At 41.0% G+C, this 22668-nt stretch overlaps 1 protein-coding gene across 4 annotated transcripts in view; it reads right to left on the reverse strand.

Annotated features, from left to right (window-relative positions):
• Positions 1 to 13275, reverse strand: part of SEC24B (SEC24 homolog B, COPII coat complex component) — a 46910-nt gene extending 33635 nt beyond the window's left edge. For 3 of the 4 annotated variants that reach the window (XM_063423734.1, XM_063423732.1, XM_063423731.1), the window contains exons 1-2: positions 12967 to 13275; positions 7338 to 8039 (exon numbers count right to left, since the gene is read on the reverse strand). In XM_063423734.1, the coding sequence (XP_063279804.1) occupies positions 7338 to 8039; positions 12967 to 13090 (826 nt within the window). In that variant the 5' untranslated portion in view covers positions 13091 to 13275. Of the gene's footprint in view, positions 1 to 7337; positions 8040 to 12543; positions 12912 to 12966 lie in introns of those variants that run through there. The other variant, XM_063423733.1, reaches the window with a different exon arrangement.
• Positions 13276 to 22668: the final 9393 nt, after the last annotated feature.

The raw sequence follows: 22668 nt of genomic DNA on the forward strand, positions 1-22668 counted from the left end.
AAGATATGCAAAATGACAAGGGAAGTTCTTTGCCACATTCACGTGCTCACCAGCAGGGAGTTGCTTGTAGGGTGATGGTATTTTCAACATTCCAAGTTAATTTAGTAATGCTGGCAGCATCAAGCACCGCTGTAGAGTGCTTAATGCTGTAATGTCAGTGTCACGTGCTCAAAGGCAAAACCAATTTACACCTGGATTAGCTGAAGGTGTAATACCTTCCTGCCATGTACTAACATCTATTCTCAAGCAAAGGTTATCCAATTACCTTCAAAATCATGTGAATCCTTTAAATGCATTCTAAAAACATGTTTCTAAACTCTGAGAAATAAAATTTAAAAATCCAACCTGCAAAACTAAATGTTAGACTTTATTTGGTGATTCCATAAAGGTTTTAAATGCTGTAAACAACCAAAACCAGAGAAAACACTTGAACAAAATAAACATTTAAAACCACATTGTTGGTAATTATCATTACAAGAAACAATCTGTGGTGAGAGAAATTACACTATCACATTATTTTTCCTCTGGCCAATGAGAAGACTGCATTCTGTCACATAAGTATCATTTTAGGATTGCTTATTGTACCTCAAGACAAAGCTGGACTGGACACCAGTTCAGAGCACAAGTCTCCCATCAGCTTATCAAGGACAAACACAATGAGGCCAGATAACATTCCCATCAACTGATGTCATGGGAAGTGAAGGGTTTTGTCAAGCTGTGATAAATATAAACCCCATTGTCTCTCAGTGACAGTATTTTCTGGTTTTCACATTCAACTCCTCACCTTCAACGTATATTGAAGTTTTCCCTTCATGCCTCTCAACCATGAACACCTCTTGCATTAACAATGATCAAGCCTAACAATCTACAGCTAAAAGGCATGTGATAGAAAGAATCTGCAGAATTGGGCAAATTAGCATTGTAATTCATCATTTTTCCCTATACATCATCACAAAATTGTCATTTAATGTGTAACTGGAGACCTACAGGCCATAGTTAAAAGTATCACCACTGCATCTCCTCAAAATTTCAGAAGAGACATGAGAATTATCCTTCTCGAGTTGCTTCAGCTGTGATCTTGATTTCCTGCCCTCACAACCCCACGCCCCCCCTGCACCCAGCACAACACAGTTTCTAAGGAGAGAGCTACCACCTCCCTACAGCTTGTTTTCCAACAGCACCCTTTGCCCCTGACTTTCAGTACTGGCTGCAGTCCTTCCCCTGTTTTCAACCACACCTATACTAGCAGATTTACAGGATTATAGCCTACATTCCCATGGAACTGGGGCAGCAAGGATTTTACATCCTGATCTGACATAAGGGGAAGTGTGTGCGTGAGATAATGAAATTAGTGTTTCCTGCTCAAGCAGACTGTCCATATCAGGATGCAAAGAAACTCATGCCATATAGCCACAGAAGGATATTCTTCAGCTCCCTCTCCTTATGGAGGAGTCCAGTAAAATTCAGGCATCCTGGCTGACATCTATGCTAACTTCAAAAGCACCAAGAATAATGAGAGTGCTCTGATTTCAGCTGAAATAAACTGGAAAAACGTTAAAGAAAGCTACTGACCTAGAAAGACAAAAAGCCTAAATAATACAAGGTATGTCATTTACATAGCATAACACTCCTGGACAGATTATTCCCAACACTGTTCCGCTGAAATACAGATTTTAAAGATGGAAGAGGTTGATCTTGCATGTTTAAACTAGTTTAGGTCTCCAAGGAGAAAAATCTTGAATCAGAGATATTTATATTCTACTTCATTTATACTTCCTGAAGGAAAGAAAATTATTCTTACTGGCTATTATTCATCAAGAGCAGTTAACTACCAGGAAAAAAAAAACCCTCAAAATAAATTTGGCTTCTTCTAGTGAAATCTCAGCAAGCTTGCTGAAAATACTTCAGGTGTTTCAGAAAGGGGCTGTTAAAGTTTCAGGAAAAGACCTTCTTGCAGTTCTATGCCCTTAGCACACGACATACAGAAATTCAGAGGTTTGATCTTAGTAAACTGAACATGCTGGAGGCTTTGCAAGGCTATACATAAAATGGGATTTTTAAAGAAATCAATTTTAGTCCAGTGGTGACAATGTTTTTGATTCAAGTGAAAAACAACTCAGAAATCAAACAACTTCTGAAAAACTCTTGCCAGCCTAAGTTTCCTCAGTAAATGCTGTTTGAACAGAGATTTTATTAACACATCATTCTTCTACATAAAGGTTTCATTTTCACCATGGAGAACTTTCAGTGCTGACTGTACAGAACTGCTTTGGAAAAATACATGAAAACTGTAGCATCCTGACTGACTGTCTGCAATTTGCTTGTTTATAATTCAAAGATTGTAAGGGCATCTTTTACAACATAGAAGAAAATACAGCAAACTTACTGGCACACTGACAAACAGGAGGATATTGTAGCCAAGTTTCTTTACACAACAGTCATAGAAAGCACACTTATGAATTTTGGTAAATATTTTTTTTCCCAGTAGTTTAGCTAAAAACTATGCACAGAACAGATGGCAACTGTTTCCCATCATTGCTTCTTCCTGAAGAAGGCAGGGAGGATGAAATATTCAGAAAGTTTCTTTTCAACAGATCATTCATTATTTCTTTATGCTCCTTGTGTATTGTATTCAGACACATTCAAAGGATGTACAAGAACTGGCAAATAATTTTAAAAATCTAACTCCTTTTCTTAAAGGCTGAAAACAAATAGAATACTATATATAAAATTACTCCATCTGAGAACAGTAAGACTGTCTGTGAAATTTAGAAAGCATCACAGCATCTCAGAATCAAACCAGTTATGCCAGGATCAATTACTATAATTAATTCACGATTTTATTACTATGCATTTATTTGCATAGTATTTATGTAAGTATTTCACTATTCAGGTGTTCTAGCAATTGGATTTTAATATATTTTAGCCAAAGATGTTGAATTTTAGATTAATCAGTGGAAGCAGTTTCTTTAGCCCCAGACATCAGAAATGGTTTAAAGTGTTCAAGATTTAATAATAAAACTATTCAGCTCTTCCTTCAGCCTTACTATAAATTGTTATTGTTATAATCAAGACAATCCAAACGTATAAGTTCAACTGGTTATAAGTAGGCGAATGTTTCAAATGTATAACTAAGCCAAAGTTTCCAAATGTATGAGTTCAAGTGTATACTAAGTAAACGTTTCCAACTGTGTAAGTTTAGGCAAATGACTGTTTCCGGGGGTTGTGGGTTGAGCTGTGGGCAATGGCTCCAAGGCTTTTGTGTTCCAGGTTGCCAGTTCCTGCTCCTGCAAGCGCTGGGGCTGTGAACGCAGCCACTGCTCCAGGATGAGTAACGCAGGCAGCGTCCGCACCTCGGGCCTGGATTGGTGAAACAACGGACCAATCACTCGACGCCCTGGCAGAATGACTCTCGTTATGGACCAATCAAACGCTTGATAACCAGCCAATCGCAGAGAGGATCCTTAGTGAGCCAATCAGGGGAGAGCACGAAGGGATAAAAGGGGACCTTGGGACTCTGCCAGGGTCCTCCAGTGGAACAACCTATCCTAGGGTGAACCCAGTGTACTGCACTGTTACTTTGTGTCTTTTCTCTGGCTTGCCCGGTGGACTCTGGCTTATCCTGGGCTCCCCTCCTTGGTGGTTGCAAGAATAAACGAGGAGCTTTTTTTTGTTTGTCCATCCAAGTCCTGGCCTTGTTTATTACAGTCATGTTTATCTATTTTTCTTAGCAAATATGGAATTATTGTGCTGAGGTTGAACCACAATTCAGGGGAAAGAGAAAAATCATTTTCCAGATAATTCACTTCCAGAAACCTGTGCACTGTGCAATGAAGGACAGGGCATGCTTCCATCAGCAGCTTTACAAGCCCAGAAAGAATCTGTATGTGGTTTAACTATTGAGCCTACAGTCCACCAAACCAACCAAGGACTGCGGTATTACCCAAGCATAAGAGAAACAGTGGATGAGTGTTTACTTTCATATCTACCAAGTGAGCAGCATGACACAGCATTATCACACCCAATTCCACTATTAGTTCTTTGAAATTCAGGTGTAATATTACTACTTTTTCTTGAGGCCTTATACTAACTCACTCACTTAAAATTCAAACCCTTAAAAGCAGCACTGAATGGTTCAAAATTAAAACTACTGCTCATATTACTCCTCACTGCCTCGTCAGCTCCACTGTTCCACCTTTAAAACAGCTGCTCATTACAAAAAAATTATACAAACAAATAATTTCAAGACACCTCTACAGGAAATAAAATTAACAAGCATTAGAATTAAAAATTTCTGTAAATAAAACAGTAACAGTTTGAACAAACAATAAGTTGTTTTCATATGCCTACTGAATATTGTGCTATTCTGGAAAGACACCTGCATTCTGTCAAGTCCAGCTGCAGATTCTGCACTCAACAAAGTCAACTTTTTCAGCCAGTCCTTGAAAGAATCCATTTTTAATCACAACCATGAAATGCCAGTAACTTTAGGAGCTTTTCAAGGAGCTTCACATTTATTTCACATTTTTAAATGGTATTTTGTTTCTTGGTTTGAAAATACTGGAGAAAATTACCCAGAGCACTCATCAGCACACAATTCAAATCTACTGGCATTAAAAGTAATAATAACTGAGGTGAGGATGACACTATATCCTAGGTCTGGGGGTGGGGGGCAGCGGGAGAGAGGCAGAGACAATACTGAAACTAAATTCAGACTGTGGATTGAATGAGCTTCACTTAAGCTTGACTGCTTTTCCCAAAAAAAGCTTTACCAAAGCCAAATTCTTAAGTCCTTGGTCTGAGAAAATCTCAGATACAAGGACTCCTAAAACAGCATAACCTGAAATATCTAGCATTAAAAAAGAAACCTACAGTTATGTAACAACTGTCTTTAGTAGAGAAAGCAAGATGTGGTCTGGCACTGCTTACAAGTCAAAACGATATGAAGCCAGAAAATTCCCAGTTCAGAAAGAAAATCAGAATCATTCTGAATAGACTACTGCTCTCTCCTCTGCAGAGCAAGATATTTCATTGTGAAGGTGCTCTCACATCTCCAATCTCTTCCATGCTTCCTTCCTTCTGAGTACTCAAGAACTGGTGCTCAGTTTTCCTCTGAAACAGAAACTGAAAGAACTAATGAGGACTGAGTGTACTTGTCCTCAGCTGGCACCTTCACAGCTTTATAGCTACATCCATACTAAAACCATCAAGTTGTTTGCAAAAATCGGCTACAACTTCCTAATTCTTTCAAATGCTTATCAAAAATATTAATTTAAAAGACCCCAACTGACTCGAAATCCAAGTAGGGTTCCATTTTTTCCCTGAACTTTTGTGACAAAATGCACATGTGTTTATTCAGATCCAATTAATACAATTATAACAGAGATGCCTGAATTATGGTGCACACAAGACCATATGCCAAAGTCAACAGTATGAATTTTATCTAACAGTAAATGTGAAGTAGAGAGAGAGAAAATAAAATAAGGAGAGAGGAGAGGGGAGGGGGGAAGTGGCAGATTAAGACCCATCAAGAGACAAGGGTTAGACAAGAAAACCACCTCAAAATCCTGCAGGCACTGCCAGGCTGAGAATGAAATATGCTCCCACATCATTGGGAACTGCCCAGTTGTGCAGGACACCAGAATTAAAAGGCACAATTACATACGTGAAATGTTATCAAAGCAGGCAAAAAAGCAAGATTGGACAGTATTTCAGGAACCACATATAGGAGATGACAGCAATGAGTCATACAAAGCAGACTTAATTTTTGTGAATGAAATGCAAGCATTCATGGCGGATGTGACTGTGTGATACAAGCGTACTGGTACATCCTTAAAAGAGGCCACCGTAGAAAAAGTGAAGGAATGCCAACATCATCACAAACACATTCAGGAACTCACAATGTGAGTCGATATCCTTATCTGTGAGCCTTCCCTGCAGAGTGCGGAGGAAATGGTACCGTAGAAACCATGACTTTCTGAGGGCCCTGGGTCACTCCAAGTCAAGGCAGGAGAAGACAGCCCAGCCCTGGCCTCAGAGCGCTCCACACTTCTGTAGATACTGTATGTGTGTCTGAGAGTAAACCATGTGCTGTTGCATCACCCTAGCATCAATAAAGCTTCAGTGAATACCAAGGGCACTGGGCAGCCACAAGGCAGCTGACACCAGGCGGGACCGCACGTGGGGATGACAGTGGACTCATATCATGAGGTGTCTCATACCATCCAAAAGGGACAAAACTTAACGTGGAAAAGCAGGGTGTACAAATTATACGTGTTGGATAAATAGAAAGATACCACCACCTGGGGATCCAGACGGTGTCCTGTTAGTCCTCTTCTTCTGGTCCTCTTGGTAGTGGGGGCCCACACAACAGAACTAAATGGGTTAATTATGTTCAGATGTACATGGGAGCTCCAAGCACTTCCCCCTGGATGCAGGGCGGGGAGCTTTACACGATCTTTTAAAACCCCAAACCCCATGGATCATGCCCACTCCTTTGGAAATTGAGTCTGGGGGCACTTTGGGGGTCTTTGATGGCTTTGGCCCCTTCTAAGGCGCCAAACTGCCTCTCATGTCAGTGCACTAGAGCCAGTTATGTCCCATCAGAACAGATGAACACCCTCAGGCCTAAGTGTGACAGCTGTGTAAGGAAGAACAATTGGCATAATAACAAGTGCCAGCCTGCCTCCACAGCGCCTGCTTCTCACCTGGCTCAAAACCCAGCTTGTAGCCTCTGGTGGTGGGTGTTCACCAGTGACTCCCTATCTTGTGTGGATTAAAGGCTTCCCCATCATACAGCACACCACCAAAAGCTCTCCTCCTACACCACTGAAAAGTGTGCAAACCCGGCCTCTGCAAAGCACCCTGCTGCCTCCACAAATGGCTGATTGTTTTGAGTCATTACCATTAATATTCCAGACTCTCACAGTGTCACTAAGGCAAAACTTAAAGGAACAACAACGGTGACTTGGAAAAATTCTCTAGCCAGAAAAGAAAAAAAGTATCTTTCTGAATAAAAGACATATTTCAGAAATTACACATTCCTTCAGAACTGCATGAAAAAGCTCCCTTCTGAGGTCACTCACATGAAAATCACACAAATAAACTAAAACTGACCCCTAAATAGTGTACTTTTCTGTGTCTGTCAATAGAACAAATAGCTGCTACTGTGAGGACTGTGATAACCAAATTAGAAAAGCTACAAGAATGAGTGACAGAACTCAAAATTACATTACAGAATTGCACACAGTGAACAAGAACAAGCCAACAAGAGCAAACGATTACTTATGTTTCCCAGACAAATCTAGAAGTTCACTATCTTTCAAGTAACACCATACCTGTATTTACTTGGTTGTTTACTTTAGCAACCGATCCGGTGAGATTCCTGCTGAGGTTGTCTTGCACAGACTGAGCAGATGAAACAGTTGATAACGTTGTATTATATCCCACAGGAACGTGCTGCTGAAGGGAATGAGGTACTGATGTACTCTGGCTAGAAAATGCGTTTGTCTCTTTGACCTGTCCAACAGCAGGTAGACTCTGAGAGGTAAATGTCTGCCCATACACACCGCCAGCAGCCACGGGAGGATAGGAAACATTAGGATACATGGCACCAGAAACCACGGGCATGGAGTAGCGATCAGAATTAAGGGGAAATCCCTGAGATGCAACTGAAGAGCTGACAGAAGTGCTGTAGTGATTATCAAATGCTGAATATGACTGCTGAGCACTCACATGCAAGTAGGATGCAGATGATACTGCTCCTTGAATAGGTCTGTTACTGGATCCCCCTGAATGAGGCGGAGTGTTGTACAATTGCTGTGATTCCTGTGCATTCAACACGTTGCTACCCACAGATGCTGTAACATTTTGTGCTGGTGCTGAATAGTAACCAGGGTAGTAACTGGCTCTGTACTGATTATCCAGATGTGAAGCAGCAGCTTTATTGGGCACTTGGGAATAGTGTCCTGAAGGCGCACTGTAGTTTGGAAGATGTGAGCCATAGCCAGAGGGGAACTGCATCTGACTCTGCATAGGACCTGAAATGAAGAGAAAACATCACACGTATTAAAGGGGCAGCTGCTAGTAGTGCCAATGGACTCTGCACTTGAACTGACACACAATTGCTTTCTTCTTCTTTTCTGTCACTATTTTTGAGTTTGATTCCCATCAGCAGAGTATAACATACGCAAATACAGTATTTGAAGTAATTTGCAAACACACAAAGAAGTAGCAGAAAAATGGATTGCTTCCATTCTTGAAAGAAGTTTCCATGCCAAGACTGTTTGCCTCTTGTTTGTATTTTGAGTATTTTTAAGAGTTTATACGAAGTTAATACTTGAAAAATAGTGAGCAACAATAAGCACCAAACTGGTATTTGTAAGTGTTTGAACACAAGAGTTTGCCTTACAGAAACTGCCTGAAAATGGAAACTGAAAAGCTGCAGTCACATCAGTATGTAATACATAACAATATAGGTATTCTTCTTTACAAGTCTTCAATATAGTGACCAAGATAAAGAGTTGTAGGGCAGTTATACTTGTCTTCCATGTCTCCTTATGTATTATGCTTTCAGGAAAACGGATGTTTTTATGAAACTACAGAGTATTTGACAAGGCACATCATTTTCATTTACTACCTGATACTTACATCAGGTGTAAGAGATGCTGGTGTCTGAGAAACTGACCTCTGGTATCACTACGATTGGCTCTACAACATTAGAGGTTAATTAGATACTGACCCAGCAAGGGTCAAACTAGTGCTCGTCTGCTAGAGAGCAAATGTTAACTATGTCCAAACTGATTTTCTCAGCCAACTGCTCAATGGGAAATCTCAAAGTTCTTCTTCATGTTCTACTTCTTAACCCTGTTTTTATTTTTAGCAAACCACAGACACTTTTGTGTGGATGACTTGCTTTCTTAAAATTCCCATACCCTATTCACTACATTGTGCAGAAGGACTTCAGTGTTATTTCCCACTCCTTGGTCAATAAAAACACAAACACAGCACTGACCCACTCACAAATTAATTGGCAGCTGAGGGAATAATGAATAGTTCATTTCCCTGCTTATATTTAAAACTGTTACAAAACTTAACCATTACTTCTTATCTTGAAAGTCTGAAAAATCACTGTTCTCCATCCTCTAGATGTCCTATGATTAACTTGCATGGCAATTTTAATAACAGATTTGTTAACAGACCCCTGAAAGCAAGGAACATATTTCCCAAAATAGCTTTCTGGTAAAATTAAATGCCCTTTCATAACTGACATGAAGTTGAGCAGAAGAGAAAGGAGCTAAAAAATTGCAGAACAATAACTTGGACTGCTGGATCAAAAGACAGACAGATGCTTGGGAGAAAAGAATAAAGAGCTTAAAAAAATTATCTCAAGTTTTCAAGAGCGCATGTAACTATGCTTCTGATTCACCTTTTTCCTGAAAAAGGGAGCTGCTTCATAGAGCTATAAACACACATACGAAAACCTTACTGAGATAACATTTGAAAAATTTTATTGATTTCAAGCTGCAGGTCCTTTGCAAGCAAGTTTTACAATTACAGGTTATTCCCATTATCTGAAGTGAGTTTTCTGTCCATTTGAGTACAAAGAATGTGAGTAGAAAGTAATTTTTGTACTGCAATTATTAGCTGAAGCTACTAATGATGACTAGACAACTGGACAGTTTTCAGCACTGGAAACTGGAATACATCTTCAGTGTCATTTCAAAATCTGCTTAATTGCACAATCTGTCCTGATGTCTCAGGTACTACCATCCTTCCAAAACACCTGACCAATATCTCAAAAAAATCCATAAAGAAGCTGAAAACCTCAGCTGCACACAGCAGGTGTATCTCTAAAACATCATCTCTATAACAAAAGCAGTGAACTTCTCCTTCTATGAACTAATACTTACTACATAAAGTTACAACCTGGAATTCCACAGACATTAACAGGTGAACCCCAAAAATCTTGATGCTTTTTAAGGAAGGGGGAGCCACCACAGAAAGAACTCTGAACACCCACAAAAAACCCAGCAGCAGTGCTATGGTTATACCACCATGTGAATTAGTAAAGTTTTGTTTGCTAATGTTATGTTTGGTTTTTATGTCCATGCATTCCCTCAGCAGCATAATTGAGCCATCTGCCACATACCCTACCTACATGGAGTCTATGGATCCTACTCCAACAAACTTGGTTTCTATCCAAAACCACCTGTGAGCTTTCTGAAACTTCTGACATCCCTTTACCCTTCTCTTCCAGAGAAGACTCCCACAGCCTCCTCGCACGTCCTTAACCTCATGGGCAGGGTGCAGCACCACTGCCCCCCATTTACTGCTGGCAAACAAACCAGCAGATCAAGGCAATGCTGAGCTCTCACTACAGCTCAGTCACAGAATTGGTGTCTCTTCCTTCATTCACACAGCTTCCCATTTTCACAAAATACTCAGAGGTTTCCTATCTTTCACAAGTCTGTTCTCTTTGTTAAATTGACTGAAACTATTCCAAGTCTGAGGAGGGATGAAAAACAAGGCTAAACTACATAATAATAAAAATTTGGCTTCCAAAACGGCAGTAGAAATACCAGTGGCAGCCTTACAAACCAGCTGTAGACAGCACCAGACAAACCTCCTCTAAAGAGCCATGGGAATTCAGTACAATTATCTTCTCCATGCTGCATTTTAATACACTAAATTGTTAGTGCTGATGTCCTTCATCACTACTGAAGAAATACATCATCCTTCAGTACTGACTTAACAAGAACAGTTTTGTTATGCTGAAATTAGGACATAGGTCACTTTCCACTTAGATACGAGGCCACCTGTAAGACTACAAAAAAAGCTTCCCAAACTTGTAAGAGAGAAAGAAGAAAATAGAACACCAAAAGTTACTTTTAAAAACCCAACAAAACAATCATGCCTAAATTTAACAAAAACTGAAGTCTCCAAGGATCTCAAATGGACTTGGACGTTGAACCAGGCAAAATTCACTAATAACAAACCCGAACATCCTTTTTAATACCATCATACGTACAACAGGCTGCTTGCTTTCTGCAAAAAGCACTCTCTTTCATCAGATGGCAGCAACTGCATAGTTTTGCCTGAAAAATTCATATTTTGTCAAATTAAAACACAGAGCAGTCTACAGGAAAGGATACACCTGTGTTTTCTTTCAGCCAATACAGAAACAGCTCAATACACTTCAGGATCTTACATTTAAACTCTACTCCAATTACATAAAATTAAATTTCAAAAGCAGTGACAATTCTCCACATGAAATTTAGTATTTATTATATAGTACAGAAATTTCCACTAGTCTTTTTATATTGCTATTCCCCTCTTCTTCCTCTCCTATTTCCATTAAAAAAAACCCAAACCCTCAAATCCTGTGTTGTAATTTCAGGAGATTAGTACTCAGACAACAGGCAGACCAATCAAAAAATTCCAGAGTGATATTGCTAAATGTCACAAAATGAAAAATTGAGGGTTATTGACTAAAGTCATCAAAGACATCTAAAGGAACACAAAAACCAAAGTTATGCAATAAACATTTAAGAGTGTTTTTGAACAGTGTACACATTTCTCAGAATTCAAGAAAGAGTGTTTTGCAGAAAACAAATGGCCTGTGCCTTAGTTTTACACAAGTTGTTCCACCAATATTAGCAGCAACATGAAGTTAATTAAGTAAAACAACAAACAGTAATGATGGCTCTTTAAAATCATTAAGCTACGAACACAAAGAGAAGATAGGATGACAGTTCCAATTTGTTTCTGTAAAACACTTCCAGGTTATTCACGCTGTATCAGCTGTACCCTGAAAATGGTATATTTTTTGACTAAAAGCCATGTAAACTGGTGTTTTCTGAACAATTTTTACAAACCGCAGCATCACAATACCGGTTTGGACACAACTGAGGCATCAGTATCTCCTTAAAACCTACCACTTAACTACCTTCATTTTCTTCGGTGACTGTCTCAACACCTACTTTATAGGCATTTAAGTGCTTAGCACTTAACTACCCCCTTGGACACGAGAAAAGTTCACAATTCTTAAGTAATAAAAACTGTAGGTCCCTACCCTGCATAGAAAATACACCTGTGAGGAAAATAGCCTGACTGCAAAAGATTTAACAATATGAGCTAGAACTCAGCAAATAAGAGGTCAAATTTAGATACTAAACCAGTATTACATGGGGGAGATTATTATATCGGGATTTTGAAGAGTTAACGTGCTGTGTTAATAAAGAACTGATTTTACAGTGCACCAATTTAAAAATGCGGAAGTGTACACTCATTACTTTCATTCATACTACAGTAACTCTCACCACCTCTCTACCTGAAATGGGAGTCAGTATTTTGTGACTTTAAACTATTCTGCCTTTGTTTTTCAGTGACCCACATTTCACAGGTCCAATGCTGCCTTTCAACTCAAATCCCAAGATCCAGTTGTACGAACGCCTACCCCACCCACTACTTTTAAGTTCACATATAGCCACAAAGTGAGTACTCTCGCCCCTAATACGCGACTTTCTGCACATTCTCACGCACGATAGCCGGCGTCGAGGCCTGGAGGTGGCTCGGCCTCCAGAGCCTTCCTGAAACGCCACAGAACAGGCGCCACAACACCCACGGGGCAGATCCAGATCCGCGAGGAGAGAAAGGCGCGGATACCACCCCCCCCTCGCCCCTTCAGCCAAGCGAGAGAGGCTGCGCCTTCTCAAGTTCTTTCCGCACGCAGCCGCGGCGGCCCGCAGCCTCCTCGAGCAGCTCCGGCGGGCCCAGCCGCCTTTCAGCCAAAGGGCTTCGCTCCCGGATCCACCGGGCCCGCTCCCGGCCCGCGGAGGAAGGAAGAGCGCGCAGGCCCCCGGCAGGCACAGGGGCCTCACCCAGCCCCCGGGAGCGGCGCGGCTCGTCCCGGGGACCCCGCGGGCGGCCTTTCCCCGCCCGCCCGGGCCCGCGCAGGCCCCTCACCGTTCTGGCAGCGCGCCGCGCCGCTCGCAGGGGCCGCGGCCTCCAGGGAGCCTGCGGGCCCGCCCGCTGAAAAGGCGGCGGCGGCGGCGGCGGGCCGCGGCGGCAGCCCGGCGGGCGCGGACATGGCTCCTCGCAGCGCTTCTTCACTGCGTCCCGCTCCCGCCCGCTCCTCTCGCTCTCCTCCTCCTCCGCAGCCGCCCCGATCCGCAGCCGGGCGCCGAGCGAGGGCCGGGAGCAGCGGGAGGGCCCGAGCGCCGCCGCGCTGTCGCGGCCCCAGCGCCGCCGCCTGCAGCGCCCCCCGGCGGCGGCTCCGCCGTGAGGCCGCGCCCCGCCCGGCCCGGCCCGGCCGCGGGGGTGGGCCCAGCAGGCAGGACGGGCCGGGCACGGGGGACAGGACCGGCATTCCGCGAGGGCTTCACCTCACCGGGCCCCGGTGCGGCGGAGGGAACCGCCCGGCTCGCTTAGTCTGTGTGCGTCGGGGCCCTATGCCTTATCTGTGACTCTGGACAGGCCGGGGCAGGGTGAGGAGGCTCGAGAGATGTGATCTGCCCCTCTACTCGGCTTTAGTGAGGCGCGTCTGGAGCGCTGTGTTCAGCTCCGGTCTCCTCAGCACAGGAGAGACATAGGACTCCTGCAGCAGGTCCAGTGGAGGGCAGCAAAGGTGATTGAGGGACTGAAGTATCACTTATCAGGAATGGCTGAGGGAGCTAGCCTCGTTAAACCTGAAGAAGAGGCAGCGAGAGGGGAATTCGTCAATATATATCTAAATACATAGCTATACAGTGTATAAATACCCAAAGTGGGGATGCCAAGAGGATGGAGCCAAGCTCTTCTCTGTGGTGCCAAAAATAGGATGCAAGGCAACTGGTAGAAACCGAAGTGCAGTTCCACCTGAGCATGAGGAAGAGCTGAGTGTCTGTGCACTGGAACAGATTGCTCCAAGAGGTTGTGGGGTTCTGTCTCGCTTGACTATCAGGAAATACTCAAGAACTGTCTGGATGCAGTCCTGTGCCATGTGCTCTAGGATGACCCTGCTTGAGCGAGGAGGTTGGACCAGATGAGCCACTGTGGTCCTTTTCAATCTGACTGATTCTGTGAGGGTGCTCCGTGTCCCTGCCTCAGGGCACAGACATGCACATATATAGTACATACACTTGTCATTATTTTCCCTGAGACATTTTTGTCTGTATACATAATATATGCTATTTTAGGCATAAATATTCCCTGGAACACAGGGGAAAAGGCCTCACAAGGTGAGGTGAGGTAAAAGCTCTCCCTTTGTAATTATTCTTGTACAGACAGAAAAGCCTTAGTGAGATGGGGTGAGCTGAGGCAAGCTTTTCTTTCAATGTTAGGAGTGCACTGTATTCTGTCTGTCTCCAGTGTGGATATATGCTATCCGTAGAGACAGGCCTTCACAAGAAATGGCAAGGTGAGATAAGGCAAGACTGTGTAGTTTCTGCAGAATATATACTTCATATTCTCTAAACAGGAAGGCAAGTGTTGCAGGACCTCTGCCATGGTTTAACCCCATCCAGCAGCTGAGCACCACACAGCCCCTTGCTCACTTCCCCTCCCATCCAGTTCCAATGGGGAACAGAATCATAACTGTAAAAGTGAGAAAACTCATGGGTTAAGTCTGTTTAATAGTTAAAGAAAAAGCTGCTCACACAAGCAAAGCAAAACAAGGAATTCCTTCACCACTTGCCGTGGTCAGGCAGGTGTTCAGCCACCTCCAGGAAAGCAGGGCTCCGTCACATGTAATGGTTATTTGGAACACAAACACACAAACACTTTGAATATGCCTCCCTTCCTCCTTGTCCCTCACCCAGCTCTATATGCTGAGCACACCACCACATGGTATGGAATATCCCTTGGGTGAGCTGGGATCAGCTGCCCCAGTTGAGTCCCCTCCCAACTTCTTGTGCTTGTCCAACTCCCTTGCTGGTGGGGTGGTATGAGAAGCAGAAAAGACCTTGACACTGTGTAAGCACAGCTCAGCAGTACTGAAAACATCTCTGTTTAATGAACGCTGTTTGCAGCACAAATCCAAAACATAGTCCACACCAGCTGCTGTGAAAAAAATTAACTTTATCCCCTGCCAAAACCAGCACATCCTTCCCCATTGGCTGTCACTGACAAAGGATTTCTGTTCAGTTTAGCACCTTCCACAGTCAATCACACATCAACCATATTAATTTTGACTGTTTGTCTGTCTCTATCACCTATCATTCACTCAGACACTACTAAAGACTGGGTTAATTACTCAGGTTATTTAATTAATTATGCAAAAAGTCAAAAGCAGTATTATGTACTGGTGATTTATATTGTCAACACTAAATCCAACTACACTGAGTCACCTTTACTTTTTGCACACATTTGACATGTTCCTCCCCTGTTTGTATGTTGTTCTTCCTACTGGTTATTATGCTTGTCTGTCCTTAAGTACTTTTCAAATTACTTTGCCTGTATGCTTAGCATACAGCCCAGCTCTAACTGTTACTGTTTCAGGGCATCTTTAAATACTGCAGGAACTGACTGTTTTGGGACATTTCTCAGCCTTCACACCCTATCCAACTATGTCAAGGTGTCTTGTGCAGGCCTCTATTAGTTCTTTGGTAGATTGTAGATCCATATATGAGAGAAATAGTTTCTTCTCCATGACCTAATAAGCTAGAGCAAGAAATAATGGGCTCAAAATGCAGCAATATTCAGGTAAGTTATTAAGAAATAAACATTATTAGGATACTAAACGACTATGTGGTATGGAAGTGGTGTGACATTCCTGTAATAGAAGGAGTCTTAGCAAGGGTTACACAAACATTTTGAGATTCTGACTGCCAACCAGCAAGTGACTCCTGAAGCCCCTTCCAGGGGTGTATTGTTCTGACAGGGTTAACAAGTTCTGCTGTTAAAGTTGTTCTTCCTTCATTGTAACCCATGTTTTCCTTCCTTTGTCACCCATACTACATCCTACACAAAGTTCCTCTGAGAAGTGAATGCATGGCAGCAAAATAATTTTAGTATGTGGACAAGCAGTTGATTTGTCTTTTCATTCTCAATGCTGCTTGAGAAGATGTGTAACTGCTTCCTTGTAGTACAACTATATTTCATTACAGCATGCAGGACAGAAGAATCTGTATTTTGACAAAGGTTTTTCCTTTCCAAAATCTCATTTCCCAAACTCCTGGTACTGTGAAACCATAAATATATCCTACATCACAATCTTTGAAAATTATGCATTAACTTATGACCAAGCAGAAGTAGTTATAGATCACTCTGCTAAAAGTAAGAGGAGGCAGCTGGGAATTTTCCCATTTTCAGAATACTTTTACAAAACCTTTTACACGGCTCAATCAATTGTTTTCTACAAACAACAATGACACTGTGGTTAAACCCATTAATTCCCAGGAAATCCAGATGAGTTGGCAGCTAGAACACAATTCTCTAATGGAAATTCCCCATAAACTCAAATCCATTAATTTTGTTTTCCCCATTTATAATGAATCTGAAAGCATTAGCAAGAAATTAATATTAATGTCTGCTTTTTTAATGCTACTGTGCAACAAATAAAACTGAAGCTGTCTCAACTAGGCCATTGCTTCCACCTAGACTAGCAATGAACTTATTACAGGAGTTATAAATTCTTTGGCTAGTTCACGAGACTTAATTACTAATAGAGAAATTTTGACCTTTGTTGAACACAAAAAAAGTCCCTCTGCCATCTGGGTTTGCAGAACAAATGTGAAAGTGCATCTTATTACCCATAACCTGCTAAATGAGGCATTAAATTTCCAAACCTAGAAAAAAAAAAGGTTATTTTTGTGAGGAGGAAAACCAAGGAACAAATCATTATAAACCGAGTCAGAAATATTTTTGAGCTTTAGCATAACTAAGCCAAGTTTCTTCTGCTTTGTCACACACTTCAGAAGAATGACAAAATTAGGTGCTTTTATAACCTCCATCAACAAAATGGAGGGGTCACTCTGTTTTACTAATAAATGTCTAATTATTGTCCTGTATTTCTAGCAGGAACTGGGACATTTCCACTCAAAGTAATAAGGCATTTCCACAATAAGAGTCTCCAATTGTGTCAACATTATTGTGTTTGCATAAGTTGCCTCTAGTCACTGCAGTGTGATTGCTTTCCAGAATAAGAACGGCAAACCAAGACTCTTGATGTCACTGTGAAGTGTGCCTCTGCTTGGATGACCTCTACATCTGGCCGAGGGATAAATCCCTGCATCCACTGGGTGAGAGCTATGCTATACTTCATTTGCAGCTGGCTAATTAGTAGAAGAGGCCCCATGGTAGTCATGCTCCACTTAAAATAAAATCTTTCAAACTTCTAAAACACAGCAGAGAACAAGATATCAGTTGTGATGCTGCTCAGTTTTCTTACACATGTACAGATTTACTTTTTATGTAGTTTATTTTATTAACTATCCGGATAACTCCAGAGGAGTTTTGTGTCTCAGCAGTGAGCCTGTTTGTCTGCCTGAAGCACTTGGCGTGTATTCTGGCTGGGTACACAAGACTGAACTGTGCTTAATTTTCGTGTGGTGGATTTGGTCTTTTTTTTTTTTTCCTTTTTTTTTCTTTTTTTTCCCCTGAGGCATTTATAACTGTAATATAAAAGGCTCAAAAAGCAGCAGGATCTACCTGGTTGGGGTTTCCTCAGCTCTAAGGAAAACTTTCCACATGCATACTCTATTTGGACATCATGTTTCCCAATCACTGTAAAAATTATAGGATAAAGGGGTCTGTGACTACCAACATAGTGGTGGAGACCCAGCTACCTTTGACTACATTGGCATCAACAACAGTCTAATTGTCATCATCCTAGGGTGGATGTAAATGATGTAAAATAATTATTTAGCTCTTTGCTGGACCAAGGAGATGAGCTCTGCTAAGTGCTAGAGCTGATAGTTGCTGGGTATAGCAAATTATTGTGGCCTCTGCATCTGAGACTGGAAGGCAGAGTAGCTCCATTCTGTAACCCCTAATGATGGGTGTTGTCTCGGCTCACACTCGAGTCTGTAATTTGCATGATACCTCTTCAAATCTTGATATATGACATAAATTCTCACTTAAATTCGTACTCCTGATTGGCAATTATGCCTGGTAAACCTCTTGAGTAGAGTGTAAATAAACACATCTGTATGTAGACTTGTAATATTCCTGGGTGGTTTCATCAGCTGCAAACTTCAGTCTGTGGCAAGAGTTTGTAGAAATCACCAGGCAAGCTACCACTAAAGAAGAACCTCAGGTACACCCTGAGATAGAAATATTTTCATAAAATTATGTTCAAAGGGAAACTCTACCCACAAGCTTTAATATGACCTTGGGGCACAGCTAAACAAAAGCAAGACAATCTGTGAAATTTCTGCAGCTTATGTGCCACATCCCAGCTGTAGAGGCATAGTGATAATGAGATTCAAACAGGTGAAGTTTAAGCCCATGAAACCCTTACAGTTTTCAGCTATTAAAATTTTATAGTTTTCCAGTAATTTTTAAAGGGCCTGTAAAACTAATAAACCCCCAAAAGATCTTTTACTCACTGGCAGTTTGATATTTTATAGTTTGCCATTAAGAGGGAGCAATGACTCATCTAAACCACTGGAGCTCCCTTCTTCTTCCTGTGTCTCCAGATGTGCCACTTGCACCCAAAGCAAATCTTGCTGTTACTTCTAAAAGAGAAACATGCTCCACATGTGGGAACTTGTGTCCAAAAATAGTTTTCCTGGATATGTACGTCACTGATCCCCCATGTAACTTTTTTTTACGTAAACAGTAAGAAACCAACAGACCCAACCAGAAGACTTCGTTCCTCCTCTGCATTATCTGACTGCACAGGCTCCACTGTTTAAGTCCATCACACGTCCTGAGGAGCTCAGTCACATGGTAACACCCTTGGCTTCAAAGAGTTTCTCACACAAATGATGGCAATGAGATGGGCTCACATGAACTGTGGATCAAACCATCCAAAACTAAAATAGAAAGTAATTAAACCATTGGAGCACACTTAAAAGTCCCATGCTGTGTGTTAGCAGCTTAATGTTGTAAACCTCAAGGACTTTGCTGTAACACTTTATAAACTCTGCAGTTTGTGTACATTTGAAACAACATAAAAAGCTGGAATGGCGTCTGTCCTTATCTGAAGAGACTGCTGTCCTCTGAAACTAATTGAAAAATTCTTCTCACAATATTTGGCAGTATTTGGGAAGCTTGTCATGCCAATTAAATATCATGGACAGAGGCCGACCAAGGCCAGATTCTGCACTGACTGCCTTTGTTCTCCTCTGAGACCAGCTGGAGGAGGCACATGAAGCTCTGCACTGGTAGAAAAAACATTGTTCAAGGGCATCACGTAAAGTGACATATTTTCCCTCTAAAGCAGTACCCCATCAAGTACTACTTATTTAAGGTCAAACTATTTTCATGAGTAGCAGTGTGTTGTTTTCAGCCAAGGGAACCTGGAAAGTGATTTTCAATGTGCAGAAGAATAAATAAATATAATTTAAAAACCTAAGGATTGATTCATATAACATTATATGCCTAAAACCAATTTAAACAGTGATGATTAGTTTCATTTTCAAGCACAAGCTAAGCAGTAGCATTCATGGAGAAAAACGTGTACATATAAACTTTTCAGACATGTAAACTGCCCATCTGAAAAAAATACTTCTGGGCTTTTAGCTGCTCTGACCACCTTACCACTGAATCTGGCTTTGAGCTTTTTTGAATGCTGGCTTTTTACCATTTGTACCTTGTTCCCAGCTATTGCCTCCTAATTTAATTTCATTTTTCATAGTGGGTGAAATTCACATTTTATTTTTGTGTAATGACTTCTGTTGAAATAAGTGTTGGCATTCTAATTTCAAATTCTCTGGAACAGGGGGCGGTGGGGTGAGCACCTCTGTTTAGCACATCTTTTACTAAGACTGCAACATTTATGACCCCATAATATGAAATTATAAAAGTACTAATAAAAGTCAATGACTTCCTTTCAATAATAAAGTACCTAAACTTAAATATTTTTCTAACATAGAATGTAAATTCATACACAAAGATCAGCTTACTTTTGGTGTGATGCTTTTGCTTTAAAAAGAAGTGAAAGTAGGTCTCTGCTATCTTATCTTTTGAGAGCAGCTTGTGATGTGTGGTTTCACTTTGTACTAGAAATAGTGCAGATTCAAATCACACTGCAGGAACCATTTTGTATACCAAAGAACAAGTAGCACAATTTTTGGACATTATTTTGTAAGGCAAACTATTTTTCTGTGGATGGTTGCTAGGACTTGGGACAGCAAGACATTCCTGCTTCTTGGTCCATAGAGAGAAACATGTCCATTTTGGTCCTCCTCTGACTTCAATCAAATTGCTTTCATTGTAACTGAGATCCCAGTTTGGGATTAGCCCTACTCATAGATGAAAATTTGCTGACAAATTATCTACTTATCTGCAAACAAGACAGCTCTGGCCTGACAACATTTAGAAATGTGATTGAATATTTTCAGTTTCAAAAGCACTTTCTTTAGCGTTGTGCCTGCTGTATAATGCAGTACTAAGAAAGGTGATGAAAGGAATGGTAGCATATGAAATGCAACTCAATTATTCACAGAGTTCAGATCCCCTCATCCTTTTTCTCCTTGATATCAGAAAGCCTTTTTCTGTCATATCAATGTGACTCAAAAGATCTGTTTGTTTATTTATTTGCATTTTGGCCAGATGATCAAACCAACCATTTCCTTGAATCCCTTTTAGTATTTAAACTAGTCTGCTTCAGAAACATGTGTCCAAAGTTAACCATGTGTCTAAGTGCCCTCTAGATTAAGGATGTTAAGCAAATATCTGAATATGTACCTGTGTATTTTCTGAGGACAAAAACCAAAAAAATTTTCTGCCAGAAAAATCAACTGGACAGGCCCCATTCCCTGAGTCTGCTTGTTCCTGAAAGTGGGGGATTATGTTTTTAGGAGATAAATTAAGCTGATATGCTCTGAGGTCTCTGAAAGTGGGAGTAATCACATATTTTCCCCTGAGAGTCTGAAGCTGTTCAGGAAGCAGCAAATACCATCATAAAAGAGAGTTTTTTTCTTTCCAGCTCTAGTCTAGACTTGAAAAGGGCAACTGGGGTTAAACTTAGCTTTCCTGTTCAAAATTTCATGCTGTTAACTTCCTATAGCTGTGACAACTTTCATTGCTCTTGTTGCACAGTGTTACCAGTGTTATGTCACAGGAACAAAACCTTTAGGTACACATGGGGTGGAGAAAGCTGGAAAATTGAGGGACATCTTTTCCCTACTCCTTGGAGACCAGTCAGCAGCTGAGAAACTGCTCAAAGATTTTATTTTACTATTCTCCAAGTAAACACATTCATTAAGAGATCTGGTCAAGCTCTGTGGGGACCATAAATAAACTGCCCTCTGAGAATAATTCCAGGTATTTGCATTTCCCAGATGCAGGAGCTGTTACTGACAAGGATTCTGGTAGCTCTGGACATGAATCTATCTCCATGACTCACATTTAATGTGCTGAGGTCATTAGTCCTTAAGGATTTAAATTAGAAAATGTATTGATCTTCAACGGCATTGAATAATGCCATTCATTATTTAGTGGCAGGGAATAATACTAAATTTAAAAAAATAAAGCTGATAGTTTTCAGAATTTAAAAGATAATGTCTAGTTTACTGAATTTATTTATTTTTTTCTTTCAATTAGCATATAAAATGTCAGAAGTAGTGTACAGTATGGCAGGATTACTGACAATCACTTAAGAGGAGAACCAGTAGGATATCCCAAATTAGAAATAATATTTGAACTGAAGCAACATCACCAGCAAAGCTGGTTACTAATCGTATATAGGGGCTCTTATTTGCTTAGTTTGACAGGCGGCACAATACTTCAGAAAAAACTGATTGCCCTGCAATCTCTGCAGCTGCTTCCTTCCATTTCATAAAGACTCCAGAGATAATCCTGCTCCCTTTGTACTGCAATGCAGTCTTTGGGCTTTGAGGAGAAACAAGAGAATCAGTTCAGATTTAGATTTAGATGGAATTTACTTACCTAGGAGAATACAGTACAGGTAGGGAGACAGGCAGAGAGGATGAAGAGCTTTTGTGGCTTTAACATATCAACACTTAACATGTTTCTAATTCTTACTTCAGACTGATGATATATTCAGTTATTTTCAAGACTTTTTTGAATCTACTTATTCTTGAAGATTTCCAGTCCTCTTGAAGATTTCATCCCTGGTTCTTCAAGAGTACTTAGTCTTTCTGGATGCAATGAAAAAAGCATTTTATATGCCTTTTCTATTTTGCAGTGAAATCAGTCTACATTTTTCCCCCAACACTCTTCATCTTCTAAGACTTTTTATATCTATCTGTAGGGGAAAAAAAAAAAAAAAAGAGCAACTTTTAAAAGTAAATGGTGATTTTTTAAAGATTTTTTTTGGCTCTGATTGTCTGAGCAATGACTTTAAGCTGTGTTGTTCTTCCAGGCTTCAAGACTCTTGAGACAGGACCTATGTCTCCCTCCAGGTACTGTAAATGTCAATCACACAGAGTGCTCAATAAATGAATAATGATGGTTTTCTTACCACTGTATGATGTTTCCCTTGCCAGAAAAATTGTAGTGGAGCCAAGATCAAAACACATATGGAAAAAAAATACTCTGATTTATCTGTGCAGGAGACTG

Source organism: Prinia subflava, chromosome Z (assembly GCF_021018805.1).
Source record: "Prinia subflava isolate CZ2003 ecotype Zambia chromosome Z, Cam_Psub_1.2, whole genome shotgun sequence".
Classification (NCBI taxonomy): Eukaryota; Metazoa; Chordata; class Aves; order Passeriformes; family Cisticolidae; genus Prinia; species Prinia subflava.